Source organism: Ciconia boyciana, chromosome 2, assembly GCF_034638445.1.
Source record: "Ciconia boyciana chromosome 2, ASM3463844v1, whole genome shotgun sequence".
Lineage (NCBI taxonomy): Eukaryota > Metazoa > Chordata > Aves > Ciconiiformes > Ciconiidae > Ciconia > Ciconia boyciana.
In genome coordinates, this window is record NC_132935.1 from 132,992,694 (window position 1) to 133,013,328 (window position 20,635).

The following is a 20,635-nucleotide window of genomic DNA, read 5'->3' on the forward strand; positions in this document are numbered from 1 at the left end:
TTGTTAAGTTTGGAAACAGCTATGATTTGGGGGGGAGGGGAGGAAGCAAAAAGCAGAGGTGGAAAGAGTATGTGACCTGCAGTTATTGGCAGAGGACAAATAATACCCAAGGCTTTGTCTTGGATGCAGGTCGTAATTAGTTTTTGTTAAATTCCTAGAACTACACTAACCATGGTGTAGACTAAGGCTAGTAGTTTTAGGGTGGTAGAGAGTGGAGCTAGAGGAAAGGTAATGTCAGGAAAAATTTTAGGCTTAAAGCATAGCAAAGTAATCTTGAGGATGAATGCAAGTACTGTGATGCTACTTGCTAGCAGAGAAGTGTTAAGAAACTCTGCTGCTGAGGTCATTAAAAAAGACAAGGTGGGACAAAGCCTGACTGTACTGTACCTGCACACTCATTATTAGTGGAGCAACTGGGCTGGTGATAGGGTATTGGGAAAGCTTGATGAAATGTTGTCTTCAGTGGTTTACCACAGATTGTCTATTTAACAGCTCCCCTGAATATCTTGATGGGAGTTTAATGAGGAAAGGAGATCCCAGTGTCCACAAAGATGGGGTTTAGCTGGTAAAATCAGGATAGGAGAGGCTCTTTATAACACAAAAGAAATAGTATTTAGGAGATGTTTAAGTAGTTGCGTACTTTGCAAAATTAAACCATGTAAATGTAGTCAGTGTTAGCTCAAAATAAATTACTTGTATGAGAGTTGGAGATATGCAAGGCTTACTGTACAGTGCATGGTTACAGTTAGTGTGTTTTCTTTCTTTCAAGAATTGATATTCATCGTAAAGAGAATGCAGGTGCTGCTGAGAAACCAATTACCATCCACTCAACTCCTGAAGGCTGCTCAACGGCTTGTAAAATTATTATGGAGATCATGCAAAAGGAAGCTCAAGATACTAAATTGTGAGTAAAAGGCATTTCATTGTGGAGGCATCAAAAATTCTGAATTCTTGTTGACTCCCTTTAAAGATGTAGTCTTTAGAAACTGTTAACAAGTGAATCTTTGTTGTCATTATCCACATTTAAGTAGGTAAAGGAACTAAGACTTTTTTCCTTTCAGGACAGTCTACTTGCTTAATTAGTCCCAGCACACATCTACGTTTTCAGCCATTGTCTGGCTGTGATTTTGAGGTGAACTGAAGCAAATACTGAAGTTTCTTAAGCAACTAATAGCTTTTAATCAGAGTGAGCATAACAAGTTGTGAGCTCTCACTAAAAGCTTTAAGGTATATTTCTTCCTTCCCAACAGCTCTTGCTACTTCAGTCTGACTTTTATTTAGCAGGTATGTTACAATGAAGCTATAGGTGATAGTGCTGAAACGTGCATTGCACTTGGACTCGTTCTGCATCTAATATAAACATGTGTAAGTGAATGGGAGTTTTAGACACTTCTATGAAAATTTATCCATAGCATGCATAAAAACTTGTACTCTGGTCTCCAAAAGTCTCACTGGGTGTAACCTCCATTACAGTACAGAAGAAATTCCCTTGAAGATATTGGCACATAACAACTTTGTTGGCCGACTTATTGGCAAAGAAGGAAGAAACCTGAAGAAAATTGAACAGGACACAGATACTAAAATCACGATATCTCCGTAAGTTTTCGGTGGCCTAGTCTTTCGGTGACATGTCTCAAATAGCACTAATGTCGCTGCGGTACATTCAGGTACAGAGTTCTTACAAAAATATTATCTGTGTTTTGAAGGCTGAGATAACAGCCTTTTGGAGACCTTTCCATAATGTGGATTAAACTGTTAGTTAAGCTCAGTTAAATTTAATGTAAACAGTGAGTCTTCATTGTAAACTCAGTCAAGAGCAAGCCTAAAAATAACACAGGCTATATTGAGCCTGTGTTAGACTATATTTTAAGTGTCCGTTTTTTTTAACATATTATACCATATGTAATGATAAGTGCTTTAAACTATAAGCCTGGATCAGTGTGTGAAAATGAGTGAAACTAGTGATGTTTTACTTCCTGGTATAGGTTAGATTTTTTGGACAAGAGGGAAGGAAATAAAGCAAATGAATACTGAAAAGAGTATTTTTAATAGCAGTTCTGTCCCTCTTGGCTACCAGCAGCCAAACTGGGATACATTGGCTGTCTGCTTCAAAGTAATAGCTTTTGGTTTGTGAGTCTGTGAAGGTAACTGAGACCTGTTCAAATTTAGCTGAGATTAAACAGGAGTTCTTTTACCTTCACTGGAAATCTGCAAATCACTGATTAGATCAACATCTCTGTAGAAGCTTGGCTGTTTATAGCAGTTTTACCCTGGAGCAATATCTTCTGAGAACCTCCTGTTCTGAATAACGAATACCCTGGTGTGAACTTCCAAGCATTTGAGGGCATCTTGGACTTAGGCTTTAGCCAGAAAGGGTGAGAATAAGGCTTATAGGCTGTGTAGGAAAGGGAGAAAGTTTGGAAGATACATGAAGACGTATGAAGAGGTGTGAATACATACAGGAGACAAAAAAAAAGTGTACTGCAGAAAACAGCTCAAATGAAGGCAAGGAAGCTAAGAGTGAATGAGGTTCCTCAAAAAGAAGAAATTCAAAATTGGGTGAAAGAACCTGAGACCTTCCCTGAAGGTATGTAACTGTCTATGGAATTAGTCTGAGGAAGGGAAGTGAATCAATTGAAGAAAAAGCACCCCAAATAAGTGTGTTTCAAAAATAGGTTTTGTAAGGCCAGCATGCTCTCTTAAATGTGTTGGCATAAACATTTCATTTGCAAACAGTACACAGGCTGTTAATGCTATTTCTTAAAGGAAAAAAAATATGTACAGGGTAAATGGGATAATGGTCTTCATTCCGTGAAACCAACTTGTCTTTATTGATGATGACACAAATAACACATTGTCTGTGAACACTCACAGAGTATTTTTTAATTTAGCAAGTTAATGGTTTATTTGCATTAAAATCTTGGCCTCAAGATTATACTTGTCATGCTATGCCTGAAATAGGCCCATGAAGTAGTCTGGTTTAATCAGTACATAAAAGAGAGCATATATGTCCATTGATTCTGCTTTGTCTAATTAGTCTTTCTCCTGATCTCTTCATTTAGGCTTTTTGGTAAGCTTGTCCATAAAGCTAAAGTAAGGCAGCTGGTTTGGGAAAGCGTTTCCTCTCTTCTTTGGGGTGTTTTCCACCACTTCCCTTCCTCAGGCAGTAACTCAGTGCTCGCACACTGGAAACTCAAGGATTGCTTTGTGGATGCATTTCGTGCTTGCCGCTGCTTAACTGAGATGCACAGGTTGCCACGCTGCCTGCTGTGCAAGAAAGCAAGCCTTGCATGCTTCTTCCTCTCTCCTTCCTGCTATGGGCTTCCTCACCCCTCCTGCATCCTGCTCTGAGCTTTTTTTTTTCTTTTTGGGCACCCCTTCAACTCACCTTTTCTCAGCATATGGATATGCCATGGCTTCCCAGTTGGTTTCTTCTATTTTACCATAGTAGGTTAAGCATTTGTTACCTAGCAAAGCACTAGTTTAATGCTGTAACCCTTTTATTTTCCCTGAGAAGTTACTAGTGTTTCACGGCAAACGTTGACTTGCACACAGCTTTTGGTTTTCCTGTTATGAGGATTTGGAGGCTCTCCTGCAGTTTCACTGAGGGTTGGGCTTTTTTTCCCCCTCCTTCCTTAAGGAATCCACTATTGTTGTCAAGGAAAGAAAGTTCGTTCCTTATGGTCTGTGTTTCTGGGATGTCTAAAATGTCTGAAGCCCTCTTTCTGTTGGTAGGGCTGGTGTGGATTGCGAAGCTGAATGGTGCTGCACTGCTCTGCAGCTCATGTTCCTACAGAGGATGATGGTTTCCATCTTGTGTTGCACCTAAACGTGTCTCAACCATCTGCTGCCAAACCTCACTGCGGTGGTTTTTGTTGCATTTGCTGTGAGGACAGAGTTTCTCCAGATTCTCTGAGAACTGTATTTGAGCCCTGTTGTGAATTGATACCGTGCTCTTTGGAGGGCAAACTCGACATGCTCGGATGTCATAGCACTCGAATGATAAACCCAGATTACCCTCCGCTGTTTGCTAATTAACTGTGCTTCTGTTTCATTTGCAGATTGCAGGACTTGACACTCTATAATCCGGAAAGGACCATTACAGTTAAAGGCAGTATTGAAACTTGTGCTAAGGCTGAGGAAGAAATTATGAAGAAAATCAGGGAGTCCTATGAAAATGATATTGCTGCTATGAATGTGAGTTGTCTTACAGCATGGGCTCTTTCTGGAACTAGAACCACGGAAAGATTTAGGTGTGAGGGACCTCTGGAAGTCACCTCGCCCAGCAGAGGGGGGTTGCTCAATATAGGGCACGCTTCAAAGTCAAATGAGGTTGTGTAGGGACTTGTCCCCTCTTGAACATCTCCATGGGTAGAAACTCCACAGTCTTTCTGGGCAGCCTGTGCTCTGTCTCACTGCTCTCATGGTGAAAATTTCTTTCCTAATATCACATCAGAATTTCCCTGTTGCAACCTCTCTCTGTTGCCTCCTGTATTAATTTGTGGGGCTTGGGTGAGATTTTTTTATTATTTATTGATGTATGTATGCTATTTTAATGAAGGCTTTTTCTGGTTTGTTTTGAGTAGGGGACCTGAGAAATTGATTTAGACTGAGGAAATGAATTAGCATTTCACTTTTTTCTGGTTGCAAAAAACTAAGGGAATGTGTGTTTATGTACTATTGTGGATTATGTGCTCTAGTTTTGTGTATGTTTCTTAAAGTAGTGATTCACAGTCTCTTCATGTTAAAAGCATAACAGCATGTAGAAGAAGGATCTCTCCTGCTTTCAATTATTTAATTTAAGAAGGCTTTATTAAGGTTTTTCTTGATATAGATGATAAAGGCATTTAGTTATTCAAAGATGATTGGTGATTATGTAATAAAAACAACACACCTCATTAGTTTGGCAAAGTATTACTAATGCATATTGAGAAATAATTGAGATTTTTTATAAGCTATGAAGAACTTTTTGTGTATGTATCCAAATCTTATGTTCTAGAATCAGACTGGAAATATTTTTTCAGTTTACAGTAGTCTCTGATTTTCTAGAAATGGCTGTTCTTCATGGTTTTCCTACCAGCTGGAGAACATATTCTCCCTGCATCTCCCCTCCCTCCCATACTATAAGCAAATTGCAGGACACAAACTACGCACGAGGACACAATAAAATAGTTCATAGTGGTACATTTTTTGCTTCATATAGCAAGCAGGAACATGGGGTAAGCTTGAGGCTGCTCTGCTGTTTGGCAAAGATGCGGTAAGCAGAAAACTACCTCTGTTACTGGATGGATTTCAAGTTTAGTTTGTAGTGATTATTAGGGTAGTTTTTTGGTTGGTGAAGTTTTTTGGGGGTTTTTGGTGTCTCATGATTGGCTTATCTTGATGGCCTGAGATGGTGTCTGTCTCTAGCTGAGGTATTACTAAAGCATAGTCATATTACTGGGCAATAATCGGGAAAAGTGAAAAAGGGTACTGACAAGTTTTGTATCACGGACAACAAATGCTTCCTACCACATGATGTTGCCACTTTTCTCAGGTGTGGTCAAGTAAGGGACATGCAACTTTATAGCTGATGCTTTCCCAGCAAACTCTGGCCATATCTTGCTTCATCTTTTGCAAGTTACGGGAGGGAAAGGATATGGGCGGGAGGATGGGGTTATAGTGTGGCATATACACCCCCAGTGTACGAAAAGTCAGAGCTTGTGCATGGGCTTTCTCTGTTTCTACAGGGCTGTCTCTTTAGAGTAAAGCCAAAATTATTATATTATATTCTCTGATAATTTTGTTCACTCTGAACATAAATTGTACTATTGCCTGAATTTCTTGCTATAAAGTTTGTCATATGTTTCACTGATTAAGTTGTAGCAAGTGATTCCCAGCTGCCTTTCTTACTACGTGTTTTTAATGTTATTGGTCTGTGCATATGTCTGAGAAATAGGTTTGAAGCTGAGTCCTTGGGGTAATGCAGATGAAAGGGGGTTTTTTGTTTGTTTTTTTTTTTAAATAACATACTGACATCTTCTCAAAAGGTTAATAGCCTATGCCAACTAGGATTTTGATTAAAGTGAATAACCAGGTTTGTAAATCTTAACTCTTCTGCCATTGCAGCTTCAAGCACATTTAATTCCTGGACTAAATCTGAATGCCTTGGGTCTGTTCCCACCTTCTTCTTCAGGAATACCACCTCCTGCAGTGAATGTTGCCTCCGCTGCTGCTGCTGCTTCATATCCACCATTTGGGGTAAGGGAAGTCTCTGATTTTGGATGATTAGTGGATGGTGATACTAATCTGTATAACGCTGCTGTTCAAAACTAATCAGTTTGCTGTATTTTTGCCAAATTACCTCAAAGATCTGGGAACAGTGTTTTAGTAGCTGTGTTCTGTCAGTTTTCTAAATGTTGTCTGTCTTTCTGCTTGCATACTGAAAATATTTCATGTGGCTGCGGTTGAGAGCAGGCATTCATTGGTCATTTAGTGAAATTCTCAGTGAAAGCAGAAAATGGTGTTTCTTAGAAGTGTTAGATCCTATTTTCTAGAGAACTTGAATTATTACAGAAAGAAATCACATCTAAAATGGAATTTTAAAATTGCTGGAATTTGCAATTAGTAATGCTAGTCTGCAATTGTATTCCTGTTGATATGGAAGGAAAAAAAAATGATCTTGTCATAAAGCGGGGATCTACATGTAGCTGAAATGTTTGTTTGAATGTAGTAGTTTTTATAAATGTACAAGCCCTGTTGAAATGCAGTATTGCTAAATATATAGCATTTAATCACATGGATTAATCTCCAGAAAGCTGTGATTTACTTGCCACATTGCTCTCTAAGAAATATGTGAAAAAGTTCAATAGAATCTTATTCAAATCCAGTGCTGATTAGTAATCATAAATGAGGTCTTTTGCTATGGAGCAGAAGATAATTTGTTGTATCAGAAAGCTCTAGAGTCTTTCTGGAAAGAGATGGTGCTCTGCTACTCAAGAAAAGACAACCTCATTACACAGAGAAGGTGATTTTCATCTCTCACCTGTTTGTGGTGGTGGTTGTTAGCAACTCAATGGAAGATGAATTTTCAAAATGAACTCTAACAAGCAGATGAAAGAGCTTTGCCAACTCTGACGTGGCTGGCTTTGCCCTCTTCTTTGCTCAACAGTAACAGCTAAGTCTGAGACTCTTCATGAACTAGAAAAGTGAAAATGCAGCACAGCAAACTGAATGTTATCAAATAACTCAAGTGGGTCTATATATATTGTGCTAAAGGGAAGTTGTTGCCTAAGTATTTTTCCCAGAGGAAGAAGCCAAGAAAATGTCACTGCAAGGAACAGGAAAAATTCCGCACTCGTAGCATTGTTTGTGGGAATGAACAACTTGGGTGTTATGAATGTATTACAAACTATATTGAGTATAATAGTGGCTTTATCAGGAAAAAGTGCTCCAATGAAAACGACAACAAATATGTTTATACTCAGTTATTTTACTGCTAATAGCAGTGACTCTATTTATGACAAACAAATTCTCCCCTCCCCCCCAGTCCCTCTGCACTTTGATTAGAGTGGCAGGCTAAACTAAAAAATACAGGTTTCTGCCTCATTGTATTGGATAAAATGCCATCTGTGGCAATGGATTTTCTCAATTTATTTCTTCATTTTTTAAGAGAAACTAGAAGTGATTTGTTAACAGCATATAACTTTCTTTACTTTAGTGGTAATTAAAAGTGTAGCTTTTTCTTTCTTTTTACTCCAGATTTGCAAACTACTTTGCTATTCTTGAGATTCATACTGTAAGCCTACAGTTCTGTTCCTCACTTGGTTTATTTTAATTTCTTTCCCACTTTTTCCTTTTGTTGTGGTTCTTTCTTGCTTTTGCTTTGAATATGCACCTAAACAGTGCTGAATTTGGTGATTTCAATCTTATTGTCTGTCCCTCTGTTGCTAGTGCACCTTTATTCCCCCCGAGATGCATGTTTTTTGGCCTGCTAAGAGCTCTGGCAGTTTCCAGGTTTCTGGAAATAGGATAGTGGCAACATCTGGAAAAAGGCATCAAGAAATAAGTGTCATCGTGTAAAAGTGTAGAAACTTTGCAGCTGGAAGGACCACACTGTCTGAACTCTCTCTTGCTCCTGTTCGTGCTGTTTGCCTAGTCCTCTGAATAAGCTCTTATTCCAGATATACTAGCTTGTCCTACATCTAGACTGCAAAAAGAAGGGATAAACTCACAGATTCAGAGGATAAACTCTGAATGGCTTTTGTGGAGGTTGGGGGTGGTACCAAGACAGCCCCTGAACCTGATACTAAGGGCTTCTGAAACAAATGCATGAACAATTGAAACTATCTCACCTTTTCTTACTCACATGTGACCTTATCTGGAAAAGAGCAGGTGGTTCTGTGGCCTTCAGGCAAGTCAGCCCCTCAGATTACTTGGAGTAGCTGTCCCTCTCTGGGGAGAGGAAAGCAAGGAAAAGTATGAGTTTATCTTTTAATGGATGCAGTTTTCCAGAAAACAAAGTTTCCTTTTTTTTTTTTACTTCTACTGGACAAAGACTTTTAAATCTTGTTTGTGTATGAAGTTAGTTTCTGTAATTGCTGAGTTTTACTCCTCTAATTTTTTTCTTTTTCTCTAGTAGAACAATTTTTAAGACACTGATTAAGTAGGGTATCGGGGCATGTAGAGGTAGAAAGAGCAAAAGAAAAGGGCTGGCTATATCTTGAAGAAGAAATGGAAACAATTTGAAAGGCTAAAGGTAACCACAGAGGGAGATCTAGGAGAGCTCATAAGGGATTTAAAATAAAAATTTGTGTGAGTAAAAGAGGCTTCAGGGAAAGGTCTCAGAAGAAGCATTAATGAAGAAATCACAGGGAGACTTTGTCCATTTACCTATGAGCTATTTATTACCAAGTTCCTTGTTTTGGCAAAAATGTTTGGGCAACCCAAGTCCCTCTAGCTTGTTTCGAGTGGATGTCCTGTACTCTGGGGAGCACTGGTTAGCTGGCATTGAGGATATTCCTTTCAGGCAGCTGAAAATCCTTTCTGAAAACGCTGCTGGCATCAGGGTATAAGAAGTGTATCCTGCTGCTGTCTTATATCTGTCAGTGCAAATCTTGCCTTCTGCTCAGGGCTGGACATGGGTGGCTCTTCCCTGCCTCCTGTTTGACTGAGCAAAGGTGTGCTCCTCAGCAATTTCAGCTATGCCATCATCAGGGGCCTCTTGGCATCTAATGTAATTGAAGTCTTTTGATTGTGTGCTTACAAACCATATAGCGAGCCTTGGGACCCCACTGACGTGCCTGAGGATTATGAAGCTTTTGTTTGAATATCTTTGAATGTGTGGACCCTTTCTGCACCTTGTTGTGGGGATGGACTCACAAGTTGCTCTCCCTTGGGTCAGAAGAGGTAGGTGAGTGAGCTTTGGGCATTTGGAGAAGAGTCTCCATATGGAGCTGATCCTTCATATGTACTGTTTTCTAGTGACAAAGTGTTGCTGTGACCTTGTGTAGGACTTGTTCCCAAAGAAACTGAGGTGTCATCTTAATTATTGAAACAAGTGTCTGTCACATTCCTGATGCTGCTTTTTTATATGGGTGGAAAGAGAAAAATCTGCATAGTAAACAGATCTAGGATTTTGTTACATTGCCAGAGCTTAAAGTGACAGGTCCGAACACCCATATATACAGCCGTAGCCAAGTGTTCCTAAAACTGAGTATTCAGGAGCTTGGGACTGAGTAATTAGATAGGTTTATCTGTGTTAATGTGAGCTGTGTGATGCTTCATCCTCTCCCTCTTCATGCAAAACTTTAAGGCATATTTGACAAGAGCATAAACACTGTTCTCCAGCTGCTTCAGGAATAGTCCAGTGCTACAAACTTCAGAGATGGTGATGTTAATCAAATACTGGTTTGCATTTAGCTCCTTGGACTGGGTCACACTCAGGAGAACAATTTCCACGTGACTGAGATACCTCATTCTCTGTGGTCCATCTCCACGATGGTTCACGCTGGTGTATAACACCAAAGTCTTATAAGAAGTGTATCCTGCTGCTGTCTTGCTTATTTTTGTCAGTGCAAATTTTGCCTTCTCTTCAGGGCTGGACATGGGTGGCTCTTAGAGGCTCATAGAGCCTCATCTAATTTAATCTAATGAGATGTAGTTTCTGTCTCACTAAGAATCTGGTTGTTGCTTTACCCTTTGTCCTGGCAGTAGACTTCATACAGGAAGGCACAGGCTGTCCTTGGTACCTGTCTGTTTACAGATATAAACACGCGTGTGTGTGCACGTCCACTGCATGTGGCTAACAGTGTCTCAGCACCACATCTAGTGCAGGCTGACCATTCTTTTTTTTTTTTGATATGTACTTATCATAGCAACAATTCATGATACTGCAACTGTATAATTTATTTACAAAGTCCAAGCTCTGTTTGTCTGTTTAAAGTGCTCATTTTGTGTAGTCATTTAAAAGGGATGCAATGGAATTGCACGCTGTGTTTCAATTCTGGAATTTTCCTCTCCCTTTTGCAAAAATCCAAGATCTGTATACATTTCTCTGGCCTCCTAAAAGACAAGTAAATCGGAACATGTGGGAATCATTGAAACGTTATAAGATTTGAGGAAAAAGTAGGACTTAAGAAACGTCTCAGTTAAGAATATTAGGAGTTAAAAAATATTTTTACTGTCAAATGGACATGATTTTACTCTTAGGATCTTCGTAATATGATAAAACTAATGTGGTGGGATTTTTTTTTATGACCGTGTGCCCTTTTGTGACCGTACTAAGGACCAGTAGCCTTTCTGTGCCTATTTGTAGCTAATGTATTGTTCAGCTGCTTTTGGGCCTGGAGAACCACCACTTTCTGTTTACCCTTAAATCTTTCTCCTTAACTTTTCACTTAAATGCTTGTGTGTGTTGCAGTTCTGACACAATTGCAAATAGTTTTTTTAGTCCACCCACTGTCACTCATAATGAGTGTCACGAGCTGAGCACCTGCACGAAGAATTGGGATTTGTATGAGGAGGAGAGTAAGATTCTGCAAAAGTGAATATGTCCCGTGTTTATTTTTTCCAGAAGATATGTTGCCACAAAAAATGTTTTAGAAAGTATCCCAGCCAAACTGCTTCAGATGTAGTGTTGTATTGCTCAAAGCTATTTTGATGAAGTTCTTGCTTCTGTCTTCTGAACTTTGGGGAGAATATGCACATACTTGTCTCTCAAGAATAGAAGCTTGTTCTCATGCAACAGTGAAGATTTTAAAGCTCCAAACAAACAAGAAATCCTTGTCTTAGAGTGCAACTGTGTACCATCATGCAATTAAATACACCTGGCCCATCTACTGGGGTTAAGTGGGTTGCACCCTTCCTTTTGTAATTGAAACTTTGCATGTTTAATTGTACATCTGACTGTATTTCTTTTGTAGCCTTTGGGTCTGAAATTTGGCATCCCAATGGTATGGGGGAAGGAGGGCTAACCTGTGGAGACCTCATCCTGCCCTTGAATGTCCTGAAAGAGGGTGGTAGAATTAATTCTCTCTCTGTCGCATGGCAGAGGTACTCAAACATATAGGAAGGTGAGAAGTAGACAGCTTTCCTCCACAAGAGGAGTTCACGCCAGCTGCAATCCTGCATCTGTAAGGTCCTGCAAGAGAAAGCTGAACTTCTGCTGTGTGAAAGTTAGCTAAGGTGAAGAGATGTTCCTCTGCTCACAGTAGGACTGCTTTCTCTACTGGTGTTTTTGCACGCCCGTTGTAGCTTCTTGAAGCTCTACCCTCAAAGTTAACTCTTTCTAACCTTTTCTTTAGCCTCACAGTTAACCTTCAGGTTCTGTGATAAGCAAAGAGGCTTCTAGGAAGGGAAAAAAATAATAAAAAAAAAAAAGGTAGTTTGGTACAGTAAACAAAACCAAGAAATCAAACTACCTTTTTCTGATGACAAAAAGTCTTGTACGGCTAGGCTGATAGGTTGCTTTCCTTTTTTCTTTTTTTGCCATCTCTTGAAGCTTTTTGTTGCAGGTGAGGAACATGCTAATGGAAAAGTTTCTCCTTAGAAGATGTTGTGGTCAAGAGAGATTCCTTCTTTATTCTCCAGTAATTTTCTTAAATAATAATAATAATAAAGAAGAAATCTTCTATATTGTATAGATGTAAGAGAAGAAATAACTGTATTGTGCTTTTGGCAGGAAAGAAAAGTAATTTAAAATGAAAAATTGCTTCATTGAGGGCCTTCATTTGATGCCCTGAGCATAGATGAGACACAAGGAAGAGGAAAAACTGTCCTATGTTTCCAGGTACTTTGACTCTTACTTGGTGGAGTTGGGCTCCTTTGGATGTCTGGGTTTGATAGGATTAGCTTGTGCAACTGTTACGTCTAAACTACCCAGGGATAGTAATGTATGTACATCTATAATGTGTGTAGTTGTAAGGGGCTTTGCCCTAATTTGGCTAGCTTGTTAAGCAGTAGATGATTTTGTGAGGAGCTGTCCTACAGCCAAAAGAGGATGTGTTTTTGGGGGGTGAAGAAGGATTTGTCAGTGTTTTTACAAAATGGTTTTTTATCAATTAAATGAAAACCATACATGTGCAGGACACACAATCTTGAGGAGGGCACTGTAGGACAACAGCATTGTCTGGAAAAAACCACTACCAGCTAATTGGACTTCTTGTGAAGATTGTAACCTCAGTGCCTTGAATACACCTTTCCTGCTGCTTATTTTCTTAAATTCATTAATGATGCATTTTTGACAAATAAGAAATTTGCTCCATGGTGCATAACATTGTGGGATTGTTCTGCCCTGTGGAGAAAATTGTTGGTCCTCCCATTGCCTTGAAGTCTCCTGCTTCTACCATGCTGTGTTGGCAGGGACCCATGTCCAGAGTAATCAGAAACTATTCTGCCTCTGGAGATGGACTGGCCCCCAGTGAGGGAAGCAAAAATGCAATTGGCACTGTATGATGTACAAAGATCTGGCAACCTGACAGTTGGTATTTTTTCCGAGGTGTTGAAGCCTCCGGTTATTCTTACTAGCTCTTTTTACAGTTCTGAGGCTGTCATAATGCAAATAGCATCACTCACTAACTAGTAATGCACACTTTTAAAAATAAAAATGGCTTCTTCCTCACTGCAGGTTTGAATGCTTGTAGTGATATTTGTAGTTCCTTGGGACAAGAGATAAGAATTTGTATTGGTCCCCTGCTCTCAGATTCTTGTCATGGGAAGATGATTTAATTGGTGTTCCCTTGAGCATTTCAGACTCCAAAACTCTAAGTACCAGGCTCAGTATCTTTTGAATGTTAAACTAAATGGGAAATTTAATTCCTTAAGGTGCCAAATAATATTTTGTTACTAGAGTGTGCTGAGCTCCTTCAGGCCAGAAACAAAAATAGGTCAAGTCCTCATTCTGGTGTAGCTGGCTCCATCTCTGGTTTGTTTGTTTGTTAAACATGTTGGAAAAATAAGTGACCTTTCTGTGTTTTTGCAACCTGTTTTTCTTGCAGCTGCCAAGGAATCTGAGAGCAGTGTCTCTGTAAACCAGAGCTGATGAGTACCTGTATCTTTCAAAGCCACGGATTTCATGGGCAACTTCTAGGAGTCTGGAGTACCCATGTGGCTGGTGTGTTACAGCCACGATTTTTGAAGAGGAAGTGTTTCTATACATAAGCACTTTTGTTTTGGTGGTCGTACAGTGTTGCAACACCAAATACCTATGTTTGCTTGTGAATGACCAGAAAAACTCCTGCTTACGTAGTTTCACAATCTGTTCCTTATGTTGATTTCTGCTTTTGGCTGTCTATTCAGAATAAAAGGTGGCAGATTGCTTTTTTTGGCATTGTGGCCAATTAGATTTTGCAAAAACAAAAAGTTCATGGCATGTTCAGAAATATGTCAGACCTGTTCCTGCTTGTGAAATGCCTTATAACCAGCCTGCCAGAAAATGTTCCTTCTCCGCTTCTGTGATTTCTACCCCCTCGCTCCTGGCTAGGTTTTCATGTTGGAAACACTTCTGATAGGTGCGGTCCTGTTAGTGACTTCTAGTAGTCTGAGGAGATCCCCATGGCTTGCCAGGTAGAAGACAATGGTGATGAAAAGTATTGAAGTTGAGAGCCAAGAAGTGGAGTGAGTAGTACTAAGTGAGATTATTTTAGTAGCATCTCACTTAAGGTACTGACCATTGTGTAATAACCAGCTGTGTTTGAGTTTCAGGTGTTGAAATGCAGTAGTTCCCAAATTGGAAATGCAGATGGGTTATTGCTTAGGTTTTCAACCAAGAGGAGAGGACCAGCTCAGCTAGCAGGACAGAGGGCTCCCACCTGCACGGTGTACTTTCTGGGTCCAGTCCAGGACCGATGTGGGGGAGAGGTAGAGCTGCATGGCCTTGCTGTGGGCTGATTGCCTCAGAAAGGGTCATGCTCTTGGTTCATCTAGTGACACAAGTGTTTCTTACATGATGCAGCAGTAATGCTTGCAGGGTAAAGGGGAGCCAGCTCTGCTCTGCTCTGAATACAGCAGGTTGCCAGCCCAGAGACCCAGACAGTGGAGGGAGGTGGTGTGATGAGCTCCTGGCCACACTAGGAGAAGGTTGCTGCAAGCGTGATGTTGAAGCTGCTGTGGGGGAGTTCCTTGTTGGACTTGGAAATCCTTCCCACCGCTCCTGCTTCTCACATCAATCTGGGGTTCGTGTGAAGATGAAGCCCTGGGTGGATGGTGGCAGTACAGTTTGTGCATGGGAAAATGGGTGATGCTTCAGGGTGTCCAGAGTGAAGTTAAAAATACACATTGCTGCTTTTAAATTATGTTTTGCTAGCTCTTGACTGACTGAATTCAGCAGCGAAGAACTCTCTCTTACCTTCTGAGTGTACACTTGGCTTTTCAGGTAGTGAATATGGCAGAAGGTTTTAGACTCACAGCACGGGCTTAAATCTTAAATAAACCCAAAAAGCTTGGAGGGTGGGGGGAGCTCAGGCTTCAGTTTGTTAACCTACATTGACAGCACCACTTTAGCTGATGTACAAGATGATGACTCAAGAGGTACTTGCAAGGATGTTGTAAAACTGTGCAAGACTATCTACCAAGACTTTAAATAATTTTTCCTTAATGAGCCTCTTGTTTCCAATGAAGGCTTAAACTTTTAACATTAGTATTGGAAAATGAAAACACTAGGATTTCTTTCACCGGTGTCAAAAGCTTATTTTTTATGAATGCACTGAATCCTACTGGAATATCTTCAAGGATACTTGGCTTAATGTTGGTTTCCCCTTGCTGCAAGCTTTTATTACTAAATAAATAAGAGCGTTCAGTATAGCTGTAGGCCAGGATAATTCTTCACAGTGCATTGCAAAAACATGGTTTAAATTTTGGCTTTGGGTCTGGTAGAGGGTTTGAATAAAATGATACCTCGTTTCCTGACAAAGCTTAGGGTATTCTGAAGACCAAGTGAGTCATCTGTAAATCTGCCTTGCCTTGGTGATGGTGATCATGGCAGTTGGGAAGGGGGAGAATGGCAAAATAACTTTTTAATGGAGTCATCTACTGGTTGTATTTTTTTTTTTACTTTACAAAGTGGATTTGTTTACTATTTAAAAACAAAAAAACACCAATAACCCACTAGGCTAGATGGTAGCCAAACATTGGCTGAGAATCTTCCATGCAGTCTTAAAATAGTTTTTAATTATTTCCCTCACAGCTAAAAAAACTGGTGCTGGCTAGAAATGGATAACATGACTTTGTGACTTAAAATAAACGTCTCATCCTAAGGTAATTCATTTGCAGCACATTTAGTGTAAATGAAAACATGTACTGGAGATGCATAATGGGCTTAGAAACCAACAAAGATGTGATTCTGCTCCCATTGATGTCTGGCACAAAATCCTATTTCCTTCAGTGGGTACAATATTTTTAAAGATTTACAACCTTATCCCAAATGTTGCCATGGATTTACCAACCACATACATTTGATGGAGCAAGGGGTCTATAGAGACACTTAAAAACATGACTGGAAAAAAATTTGTACTGTGGCAGGCTTGCAGAAAAAGACTGAGATTAATGCTCAAGTTAACACGAGGGACATAAATAACAAACATGTCCCCTTACTAGCCCTGCAATGAGTGGGATCACATGCTCATACTGACTGAGGGAGCCGTGGGCTGACCTAGCAGCAATGTCGGCCGAAAGCAGGAGAGCGGGGTTCATGCTGGGGAAGAGCTGAGGAGGCAAAACTCCTTTTTTTTTTTTTTTTTTGGTGGTGTTTGGGGTTTTTTGTGGTTTTGTTTTTGTGTGTGTTGTTTTTGTTTTTTAAATACCATTCCCCAAATACGATCTCCGCTACCCCAACTCTGGTGGTTTGGGACCTACTTTTTTACCTACCACCATCTATCTGAAGAATCATAGCTTTATTTTTCTGAGTTTTCATCTGTGCCTGGCCATGCTTTGTCTGTTATGCAAGACTGAGATGAGGAATGCTTTTCCTTCTGATGATCTATCAGGTAAGGGAAAAGCTCTCCTTCTTGTATGTGATTTTGGGCAGTTTGTAGGACTGATGCACCAGGCCTTGGCAGAAGAAGTGTTACAGTAAGCTTATTACAAGGGCAGCCTGTTGGGCTCTACAGATCTTTCTAACTTTGCAAGCAAGAGCTGCAGAAAGAACAGTGAATCTGCACATTTTCTTGGCTGGGAGTCCTCAGCTTCTAGCTCTCATGTGGAGCAGTAGCCCTTGTGCTGAAGGGCATGGGGCAATATCCCAAGGAGGGAAAGAGCCTCACCCCAGCTGAGGATCTGGAAACTAAGGAATGACTGCTCTGCTAAGCATAAACTATAACATGGTAGGGATGGCAGCAGAGAAGTGATTTTCCTGGGAAAATCTTCTGTAGGGCTGCAGAGTCTGGTTGGAGTAAAGCGGACCATCCTGACAGTACCTGCAGTGCAGGGGCTCCAGGCAAGCCTAGTGTAATGGGGAAGCAGCTAGGGGTTACAGGATTTAGGAACAGATTAGGATGGATCTTGGATGGAGGTGGTGGAATTGAAAAAATAAATAATATTATTAAAAAAAAAAAAGAAGAAATAGTTGGTGTGGGCTGTTAGGCTAAGGACAGATGGCTGGTGTTCAGGGACTTGCAGGAGGTATGGAAAGAGGTGTATCCAAGCTGCTACAGGAAAAAGAGTTGTACTAGTCTAAAACATTAGAGCCTACTGGTGTGCAGAAGCAGTTGCTTAGCCTCATCCAATGGGGTAGATTAATTACATCTCTATGTTAGATCACTGTTTTCCATCATGATTTAAATGAGCAAGCAGGAAATCTGATTTAAGTTGACTTATCAAGTTTTACATCTGTACTTTAGTTACCTTTCTGAAAGCCTTAGTGTAGTCTATACCACCATAGCTACCCTTTGCTAACATAGTGAACATATCTTTCTATTTAAACTCAGTATGCAGTTTACCATTTTCTTTGGTTAATATATTTTTTGCATTTTCTGTTTAAAAAATGATGAATGGTGCTTTTCTTATTAGCTTGATTAATTTTTGACTTCTGATTTTCATCAGGCTACATTTGGATGGAAATTGGAATCCAATTAATGAACAAAAACAGCATTTTAAATTGTTTTCATTAGTTAAATGTGCTGGATATAGACGAAAATTCCTTATCAAGCCTGTTTTGTGTTTAAAGCATACTGATTTTTGTAGAAACAAAGCAAATATTATCAGCTGTTTATGAATGGAATTAATTGTTTCTGGTCACCATGCCCTTCAAGAATCTGTTTTTTAATTCTAAGAAATCTGTTTCTGCAGCTCTATTTATGTATTCTAAGAAACTAAGTTCTCCATCTGAGTGAACATCCTGGTGCTGTCTAACTGTGTGCCCCAGCTACACAAGACAGAAACTTCTCTCCCCAAAGCTGTATTCCTCAAGTGTATGCAGGCCTCCCGCCACACACTGCCCAGAAGAGTACATAGCTTGCTCTATAGTGTTTGGACACGTTCAACATTAGGGTGGACTAATCCTGAGCCCATCCCACAAATACTGCTACAGCAGAAGAGGTGGTCTGTGCATCACAGACCTTTGAGACAGTTACTCACGAGTCAGGGTAGATTTATGCACCATACATCTTGGAGAACCTAGGTTACTACTTTAAAATACATTTTTTCCCTATTTCTGTCAGTTCCCAGGGCTGGGCTGGTCTTGAATAAACTGTTTTCTTAAGTAGGGGGGAAATAAAATGAATGGGGAAGAGGAGAAAATTGCACAGAATTCTCCATGTGCAGGAGACCTTACTGTTGTCGAAAATTAGTTGATAACTAATTCCATGACTTAATGAACTTTACAACTTCAGTAACGAGTGCACACTACTTTAACATTTAGACTGAAAAGTATTTAAATTTATAACTATACCATTAAGGCCCTTAAAATTATGAAGTAAAAAAGGTGAACTGCAGGATGCTCCCTAGAGTCATTACAGACAAATATTCTCCAGGATATATATACACATATATATTTTAGTTTTTAAATTTTAAGTATATGCTTAAGCAAACTTGGCCTTGTTAAGGGAGTGAACATTGAAGCTCAGATTCCACGCAGTGGGAAATTAGTTCTCTAAATTTAGTGCTTCTAACATATGTTTAAGATCTAGGAATCTATTTCTGATATAACTCATGCTAGAAGTTCCTGGAAAGCTCTATGACTTATGTGGCATGGCATGGGGAAGATTAAATTATAGTTGATTTTCTTCCATCCTAAGATCCCCAGAAGCATCTTGTAAGATTGATGGGTGGTGTAGTCATTGCATTACGTTTTGATGTGTTTCTTTTGGAGGACAGTCTTCCAGTAAATACAAAAGGATTTTAAAATTATTGTGGGTAAGGAGGTGGACAGATAATAAATTGAACTTGGTGTTATGATACTTTCTTAAAAGGCTTAGCTAGACTTGATTTCTGCCAGAAGAAAAAAGAAAGAGCTGTTGTTTTTGATGTTCATGCTTTAAAGCAAATCAAACACTATGTTTTTTGAGTGGTTAAAAATCAGTATGGGTAAGGAAATGGACATAGCTTCTCTAAATCCTGTGTGGTGTTATACTGGAGATGAATTTGGTTATACATTTGTGCCAATGTGCTTCTGCAGACAAGAATTCAAAAAATTACGATGTATAAACAGTTCAGTATCGACAGATTCTCCACTGTTCCTTAATAAACATATATCACTATTAAACCAAAATGGAAGTTTAATATTAAAGACCCTCACTCACAAAAATAACAAAACAAGTCCTTTAGGAAGAAAGAAGTTGAAATGTATCAACAAGTCAAAATTATGAGGAGGGATGGGGGAAGAGCACTACAGTGAGCTGACTGTACAGTTGGAAAGACACATGTACATCTCTGTCTTTCATTGCCTTTGCTGCCCATGTTTCATGTTTAAGGGTGAGGCAGCAGAAAGGAATTTCAGTGGTGAATTGAACCTAGCCAAGAAAGTGGCTTGAAATCAAGCTTTGGGAAGAAGAGGGGAAAATTGTGCTGCAGGCAGATGGGCAACAGAGGGAAGGCAGGAAATATCTGCAAACAAAAGTAATGAAGTTTGATTTGTTTCTATGGTAGAGAAATGTGTCTGGAGGTATGTTTAGGTAGAAGCTGTGTAAATTCTTGAAAACCAAGTCATGTTTTGATTTGTAGCAGTGTTATATGAATTAGCTGGAAAGTTTGTGTGCATTAGCTCAAAGTTTAGCTGGAAGAGGGTGGCTGGAATTGCATGTGGGAGGGAAAACTTTGGCAGTGGACTTTTGCAGGAGCTGGAGCATGTGTGGACAACTGAAGGTAGGGGTCAAGGAGATGAGCAAGCAAGGGGTGGCTAAGCTGTCTGCACCTGGATTGGAAAGAGAGGCTGCCTCTACACCCAGTGCAGTTAGTTATGGGTCCTTGCAACAAAACCAGAAAAAAACAAATGCCTCATGAATTTGTATCCATTTAGAAACAGTTTTCTGAAGTGGTAAGATCAACCAAGTACCTACAGTAGCATTTCCAAATTACTGGAAATCTTGCTGGATTCACAATTAACATGTTAAAGGATTTACTATGAATACACTCACAGCATGTTTATAATAATAGGAGGAAAAAATGAGTAATCTTCTGGAGACCAGTTTAACATACATACTGAAGTGACTGGTATCTTTCATTACAAATGTGTAGTTTCAGGGCGTAGTTTTGAGATAGTTTTAAACTGATCTGTAGGCAGATTAAAAGGGGTGTTCCCACCTTTTCCCATGCCCTGACCTAATTGTTGTTGCTTCCTCCCTTGTTCCAGGACTGCCGCTTGTGTGGCTCTCTGGTTATTTGGGTCAGGGACCCACTGGCAGGCACTGCCTGCCTTAAAAATCAGTTGGATCTGCAATCCTGCTGGCCACAAAGCACTCAGGGCAGTGGGGAGGCTGGGTGTGGAGGGCTGCAACCTGTGTCCAGGGAAAACGTGGGCTTAAACCAGCATAAACTGACTGTGAATCCTGGTGCCTTGTATGTGTGAAAACACAGGGTAAACTGTGCAACTGTTGTGATCACCTAAAGCAACCGGCAGAATGTGTTTCTAGTCTCAATATCCTATTTTGGGGTTTCTTCACCTGGTACATGGAGCTGTGCCTGGAATTTGCTTCCCCTGAGGTTACAGTTGACTTGTGTTTACCAA

General features: G+C 39.9%; 1 protein-coding gene across 2 annotated transcripts in view; it reads left to right on the forward strand.

Annotated features, from left to right (window-relative positions):
• IGF2BP3 (insulin like growth factor 2 mRNA binding protein 3) overlaps positions 1 to 20,635 on the forward strand; it is a 116,990-nt gene that overhangs the window by 83,746 nt on the left and 12,609 nt on the right. For both annotated transcript variants that reach the window (XM_072854137.1, XM_072854138.1), the window contains 4 exons: positions 770 to 904; positions 1,474 to 1,596; positions 4,062 to 4,197; positions 6,109 to 6,240. In XM_072854137.1, coding sequence (XP_072710238.1) covers positions 770 to 904; positions 1,474 to 1,596; positions 4,062 to 4,197; positions 6,109 to 6,240 — 526 coding nt within the window. The remainder of the gene's footprint in view (positions 1 to 769; positions 905 to 1,473; positions 1,597 to 4,061; positions 4,198 to 6,108; positions 6,241 to 20,635) is intronic.